An 8,060-nucleotide genomic window follows, 5' to 3' on the forward strand; every position below is an offset into this window, starting at 1 on the left:
CGTAGCCGTCCCTAATTTAGCAGGTGTAAGGCTAGAGGGAAGGCAGCTAGTCATCACCACCCACCGCCAACTCTTGGACTGCTCTTTTACCAACAAAAAGTGGGATTGGCCGTCACATTATAACGCCCTCACGCCTGAAAGAACGAGCATGTTTGGTGTGACGCGGATTCGAACCCGCGACCCTGAGATTGCAAGTCGAGCACCTTAACCACCTGGCCATGCCGGGCCAACATAGTTGGTGGAACAAATAATGATTTGACCAATAGTAGTCACAAACAGGTAATTTTAAGGCCTAACTCTCTATATTAGATGGTTTCATGGTGTTGATGTTTAAACATTATTTGATCTTTCTTGCTTTCCGGAAATTACCTAAGCCGATATCTGTGTTTTATCAGTATTGTGAAATCTTTATGTTCTTCTATTTTTTCCCCCAAAATTTCTTCCAGTTTTTCCAGTTTACAGGAAAAATGATAGATATCATTTTCTTGTCACTTATGTACAATGTTGAAAAAATAAATAACAACACACAACGTTAAAATCGAAACACGATTAAAACTATTTACAAAATGTGGACTCTACATGTTTCGACGTTTACTACTCACGTCCTGATGACGATGTGGTCAACGTCGAAACATTGAGTCCACATTTTAGAAATGGTTTTCATTGTGTATCGATTTTAACATTGTGTGCTGTTTATTTATTATTTTAGGAAAACGGTATTTCATAAATCATGTTTTGTTTTTCGTCAGTTGTTCTTTGTTTAGTTTTGACAAAGATAGATCTGAGTGTTCTGTATGATTTCTAGCATACATCATGGATTTAAATCGAATGTAGTCTCATTTCCTCAACAACGAACAGAACCATCAAACCCTCCGTCCACCCAGCTCAAGCTCCAGTTAAATTTCAATGACGTCATATCTCTTCCCTGAGACTCACCACTCTACTCCAGCTACATTTTCCCACATATCAATCCTCTTTTACACATTTCGGGTTTAGGGGTATATATTATACCATAGCAAATTTATTTCAGGTCATTCGACCTCCGCACACACATACAAAACATCTAAAATTAAATTTACCAAAAATTAAAGGATTAAATATCAAAATAATAAACTTCAATTTCTATAAAAATAAAGAATTGGGTTTGCTTCAGAACAAAGCCCCCCCCCCCCAGTAGCACAGCGGTATGTCTGTGGACGTACAACGCTAAAAACTGAGTTTCAATACCCGTGGTGGGCAGAACACAGATAGCCCAATGTGTAGCTTTGTCTTAAACTTTGTCTTCGTAAACTTATCACCGTCCCACTGGAGGACGAGAAACAAGGTATCAATAACAAGTAGAGTGAAATAATTAGATAAAATGCCAAAATAAATAAAAATATAACATTGTGCATAAAATTATAAACTTGGAATAATAAGTAAAACTTAAAACGTGAGAAAACAGCTAAAATATACATACCAATATAAAAATAAATGATCATACGGCATAAAACCAATGAAAATCACGAATAATTTAAAAATAGCTTTGATCATTCAAACAAACGATTCAATAACTATATAAACTAAACGGAGAATTAAGCTCATTTACTCTGTTTTAGTTGGTTCTCATTTGAATATCGTTAAAATAAAATAAATGTTATTTTCAGAAAAACCTAATGCTATCATTTAACATAGTAAAAGAAAATTCTTCTTGTAAAAATTTGGTAGAATAAAGGTACTTTGGCAACTTATCTCAGAACAAAAGTTTGAAGTTTTTGTCTGAAATAAGTATTAAAATGTTTAACTGAATTGACTGATTTAATTACTACATTAATCATTTGGTCACTCGCGTTTTACATTTCAGAAGTAGCTCATTTATTTATATAACTTTTAGCATGAAAACTGATAAATTGATATTTATTAGGATTAAGAATCATTCTCCTCAAATTACACGGCAATTAAAAATTTATTGAAACCAACTGAATATCGCTGGTTATCAAAGGTTCGATATAATGTCATCAGAATATTGCATTAATTAATATAGTTTGAGTTACTTTGAATAAAATAACTAGCAGACAACAATTTTAGGAACGCCTGCTTCAGGACAATAAAAATCAGAATTATTAATTTTGACATAATATGTTTATTTGAAATAAACATGAAAAACAAAAACTTATTTGGAAATCAGATATTGGTATTATATTCTATCGAAAGCGTTTTCAATACCAAAAAATTCAGTTCTCGTTAGCTATTGCCCCCCAGTGGCACAGCGGTATGTCTGCGGACTTACAAGGCTAGAAACCGGGTTTCGATACCCGTGGTGGGCAGAGCACAGATAGCCCTTATGTAGCTTTGTGCATAATTCAAACACAAACAAACAAACGTAAGCTATTTATGGTTCAACAATTAATGACATTTTCTGTTACTTTATGATTTTTCATTGAAATGTTTCATAATTTAACTTCTTGTTTGTCTTCAAAATTGTTAATAACCCAGTATTAATTTTTTTTTTTCAAATACTTTAGCCACACAATTCGTTACACTTAATGGTCTGGAATTGAAAAAAAAATTAGTTTTAGCTTTACTAGGGTTTGGAATCATGGTAATAATACTATTTTTTTCCAATAATATGGATAAAATAAAATAAACTTAAAAGATAAAGTAAAAAAACAAACAAACTGAGTAACTTTGAGGAAAATTACCTAAACAATTTTTCAACATAATATGCTGAAAATTGTCAAGGCCAGATGCTGAAGTTTTAATATTTTCAAGTGTTTTTTTTAACTTCATAACCTGTTATATCTTGCTTATTGGAAACGAGATTATTTTAATTATAACTAGACTGTTGAAATTCAGAAATGTTATTAGGAAACGGACTTTCTGGTTTAGTATTATTATTGTTTTTATAAAATACTTATGCTATATTTTATTAAATTACTGTGTTCAGCTGCTCTTACATTTTGCGTATGTTTAAAAAATAGCTTTATCAATATCTCTATTACAAATTATATTATCACGTTCAAAAGTTGGTTAATTGTATTCAGAATTGTTATTTAATTCTTAATTTTTAAAAGGACTTTACATCGTTTTCATTATCTAAATCTTTATCTATTTTTACTGTTTATTTTTAATTACTATTTATTTTGTTTTGTAAAGGTCAATTTGATTTTAAGAGCAATAGTTTGATATTGTTTTATCTGCTGCTTCGATAATATTATTGCTAATGAGAATACTGTCTGAATATTGCTACTTCTTGTTATGTGTATGTGTAAAATTTTGATTTCCAAGTTTATTTTCAATAAATTTGCTGTAGACAGCTTTTTCAAATTTATAATTCACTTTGCTTGTATTAATGTTATAATTACCTTTTTTGTATTTAAAAAAAAACACAAAGAGGAAGATGGTAACTATTTACATCTGGGTTAATAACAAATTAACTTATATATTATTTAAAAGTATAAAATTAATTCATTAACCATATTAAATACATTATCACTATTATTACTTGTTTTGACACACCAAAGGGTTGAGTGTTTACTATTTAAGTCACTAATTATTATTAAATTTGTATGATAATTTACTAAATCTTCAAAAACTGTAGAATTCAGGTGAAATATAAATATTGGATAAAGTAATTTTATTTATATCAGTTACATAAATATCATTAATATACGAGTAAGGTTATGAACAATATCACTTTAATAATCATATTTAATGAGCGTACTTAACCCTAAAGTACGTTTCTTTAAGTGACCTGGCATGGCCAGGCGGTTAGGGCGCTCGACTCGCAATCTGAAAGTCGTGGGTTCGAATCCCCGTCACCGAACATGCTCGACCTTTTAACCATGGGGGCGTTATAATGTAACGGCCAATCCCAATATTCGTCGGTAAAAGAGTATCCCAAGAGTTTGCAATGAGTGGTGATGACTAGCTGCCTTCCCTCTAGTCTTACACTGCTAAATTAGGGACGGCTAGCGCAGATAGCCCTCGTGTAGCTTTGCGCAAAAATTCAAAACAAACAAACAAACGTTTCTTTAAATATTATATCCTTCGATTTTTTTCTTTTTGGTTAAAAGATTTCTGAAACACGGATAGCATTAAAATCTATAAATTAGATATACTGTTGTTGTTGTTGTTTGTTATTAAGCACAAAGGCTATCTGCGCTCTGCCCGCCACGGGTATCGAAACCAGGTTTCTAGTGGTATAAGTCCACTTATTAAATATATTGAAACAGCTCTGCCCATTTATCTAGCATGCTATCTGGTATATTTATAGATTTTATCTCTCGTTTACATGTTTGTGATATGTTACAGGATTGTACAATTTTTGATAGACACACTAAGGATCTACACTCGAAGAAACCAGTCCACGAATAAATGGATACATTGACGAGAAGCCTTGCAGTATGTTGAATGATAATGGTTATACAGCTACCATTGTATAACCTGATCTGGTAATTACAGATTGGAATTTGCTCCTATAGATGAAGCAAGAGGATGGATTTCTGTAAACAGCAAGTGGTCATAAAGTTAGAAATCACCCACACGGTGGGAAGCTTCTATATAAAACATGATATGTGTGTGTGTGTGTATAAGTAACAAAGAAGAAGAGTGTACACTGGGAACAGACTTCGTACAGAAACACAGAAGTGACATTAGACTATCTCTTAACAGTTTCACGCCCTATGTATAACAAGAAAAATTCTTGCATGTGCACTACACAATAATTACACCCCCAGAGGTTAGACTTCCAGTGAAAACAAGAATCGGGTAATGGAGAAATCAAATCTAAAGTGCAACAGAGCAGAAAAAAGAGAGATAGGTATCCAAGCCAAAGGTCTTGATCGTATTTGGAAACATGTTGGCAGGAGAACAACCAAATGGCTACACCGGAATTAAATCAACCAGTCGATTCACTCGACAATCTGTCTTTGATGTGAAATGTTTTGATCAGATATCACTACTTTATGTTTAAACAAGCGCTATCACTTACTTTATTACTTTACAGATGTAACATTTTAACTTTATGATACAGTACTTTACATATCTAAATAGGTTGTACATGGATTATAACAGTTTTTGTCCATTTAAAAGTCTTATCATGCAAACTGCAGAGCCATTTTCTGTATGTTTAAAACAGTTGAATACCTTTCACATAAAATGGTTAGTCTTTATGACGCATGCAGTTTATTGAGTGAAACTATTTTTTAATAAATTGTTTTATCTTGATCTTGATTTCATTTAAATACACTTAAGCATCCTAGCTTTGATAGATGAGAGCAAAAAAGACAAACTCTTAATTTGCCTGTAGTCATTACCGTGTCTCTAGATTAACATTATAAATTGTCAGCAGTTACTTTTATTGTTAGTCATGTAACTTTAACTTAATGTGCTATTGTTTTCTTTATGTAAAAAGGTTGTTCAAGAGACTTCACAGTCCAGGGAGGAGGCAAGGTTATAAGCTGTTTCTTTTGTATTGTTTGTTGGCTGATAATCACGTGGCTTAATGTCTAGAATTTTCTTCACGGTTTAGGAAACGATATAAAACGCTAGTTAGGCAAGAATAGTAGATTGTTGATTGATTATTAAGTCTGCTACAGCAATTGATTGATTATTGAGTTAGCTAATTTGTTAGTCAGTCTGTCCGTTATTTCAATCTCTTGAATACTGAGTTTGCGTTTCAACAAAGAAATAGACATACAAGGAGAAAAAATTAGCAAGTGATTGTCCAGCTTTGTTTGTGGAGTTAAGCTTATCGTTAGTTCGTAAACTGTAGAGTCGAAGAAATACAATACTTTCGTTATCATTAAAGTGGACTAGACATTATTTTTACGGACTAATTCGAAAGAACCTGCACCATGGAAACCGTTACAAAACTACTTTCCAATTAGGCTTTAATGAAATTATTGTTTTTAGTTTTGACAAAAGTTTCAAATAAAACTTCCTACTTTCATATTCACTTCAGTCCCACAAATAAAAAATGTTCCAATTTACATATAATTTTCTTATACAATATCGTGATACAACAAAATGAAGGTAAACTGAAAAGCTTTATACTTCTGAATAAATGTTTGGTTCTTTTATTTGTCACGTTCATGGCAAATTGAACACAGAAACGCTAAAATTTTCCAACTATATTTCCAACACGCGAAATACAAGCATTATCTGTAAATTTTCGTCTAGACGAAAAGGCTTAGTAATCTGACGACAAAAAAATAATAGCGTGACGTAGCGCATCTTCTAACTTGTCGGAGAATTAGACAGAATCGATGGAAAGATCAATAAATCTGCTATTACGTAAATTCGCTAACACCAACTGTTCCATACAACCAGAACTGCCACTACAGGTACATATATACTGGATTCATTTCGAGTCTTGTTTGTTTTGTTGTTCTTGACGCAAGTTATTTATTTAATTTGAACTACTTGAGCACCTTGCCTGAAACCCATATTCGGCAAACTTTAAATTGTTCTAGCGTAATACAGATTACGAGATCCGATTCAAATTATTTTATCATAACGTACAAACTAAGGTCAGTACAACAGTTGGCCTCGTTATATACCTTATTTTTCGGTGTATAAGACGCACTTTTTTTACCCCAAAATTTGATATCAAAATCTCCTTGCGTCTTATACACCAAAGGTATGAATAATATATATGTATATATACGACATACACACAAGCCATGTGTAAATATACTTAAATAGGCATGCATAGTTTAGTTCAATTGAATGTATTCTTTATAACAATAGTAGTTTTTGTCTTTTAAAAACATAACTATTTATAATGCTCCCTAAATAATAAAAAAATAAATTACAGTGAAAGCAATGAAGATTTTGTAGGTTTTGAACCAAACTAAATAACAGTAAACCTTTTTTTGATTTACGGTATTTTCTTATTTTGATGTTTTGAGCTCTTTTGTGTTTAGAACAATATATACCAATTTTTAAAGTATCAAACTGAATTTTTGTTCAATAAAAATCTTTCAAATGCGACTGTATTTTTTTTTCCCAAAACTTTGTCTTCAAAATAAGAGTGGGTCTTACATTGCGAAAAATACGGTAGTAACTGTGGATTAATGAGATTTGGTTTATTACTAAGGTGTAACTCAAAACGTTATATCTTGCAACAACTATCAAACTAAGTAGATATCAGTTATAAGAAGTTATTGCTTCTATTTTCAAAATGAAAAGTTCTATATGTTGCAAATAGGTCACAACAAAAACACCTGTCCGTTAATCTATAACTAAAAACTTAACAATGATTAAGACATCTTTATAAACCCTGAAAGAATGCAATATCTTAAACGCTCTGCATTAATTTAACTCACCGTCGTTACTGCCCTAGATATGCCCCGCCCAGAAATGAAACTTTTTTTATATAACTTGTGCTTGATGCTTGCGCCAACCAACTGTAGATCCTTCGTTTAAAAAAGGTTATGTAATGTTGAGGCAAATTTCTGCGCCATGCCTGAAAAGTACATTTCAGTGAATGTTCTTTTTAGGAAAGAGCTCTGGATTCATTATCTTTCAGTATTAAAAACAAGCCCATTTAAAATTAAAATCGGATGTTTACATACTTATAAAAAACCTACTAGCGCGCATACTAACTTGATAAAACAAGTGCACAATACCATGCTCACGGAGTCAGGAGGCCGTTGCCCTCGACCTTGTAACAAAGTCAGCCGTACTGGTAATGACGTCAATGGTGTTCATGCCATGCGCATTTGTGTTCTTGGCAAAAAGGAAGTATTTGTTATACAGCTCGTGCATCCAGTGTCATTTGTCGGGCGGAGTTTTAATGGTTGTGGTAATCAGGTTGCAAGGGCACGTGCTCACTTTCATCATTTCATTAAGTCAATTAGGAATACAAAATACTTGTACGCGATGGAATGCTTTTCTTACTGATAATTCTCAGGAAATATTACATACTTCATTTTATTTCTATTACAAAAGAATGGTTTTACAACGGCTTGGAACTATTTAAGAAAACAACATAAATGTTTGTAACACTGTGCATGTCGCCATGGTTCCACGTTTATAGGATTTGAAGTGACGTCATCGACTTTGTTTTGTTATTC

General features: G+C 32.3%; 1 protein-coding gene across 1 annotated transcript in view; it reads right to left on the reverse strand.

The window, feature by feature from the left end:
* The window catches only part of LOC106458779 (solute carrier organic anion transporter family member 3A1-like), an 89,555-nt gene extending 81,897 nt beyond the window's left edge, over positions 1-7,658 (reverse strand). Inside the window, exon 1 of the mRNA XM_022385113.1 lies at positions 7,614-7,658. Within this exon, the coding sequence (XP_022240821.1) occupies positions 7,614-7,616 (3 nt within the window). The 5' untranslated portion in view covers positions 7,617-7,658. The remainder of the gene's footprint in view (positions 1-7,613) is intronic.
* Positions 7,659-8,060: the final 402 nt, after the last annotated feature.

Source organism: Limulus polyphemus, unplaced genomic scaffold (assembly GCF_000517525.1).
Source record: "Limulus polyphemus unplaced genomic scaffold, Limulus_polyphemus-2.1.2 Scaffold513, whole genome shotgun sequence".
Taxonomy (NCBI): domain Eukaryota; kingdom Metazoa; phylum Arthropoda; class Merostomata; order Xiphosura; family Limulidae; genus Limulus; species Limulus polyphemus.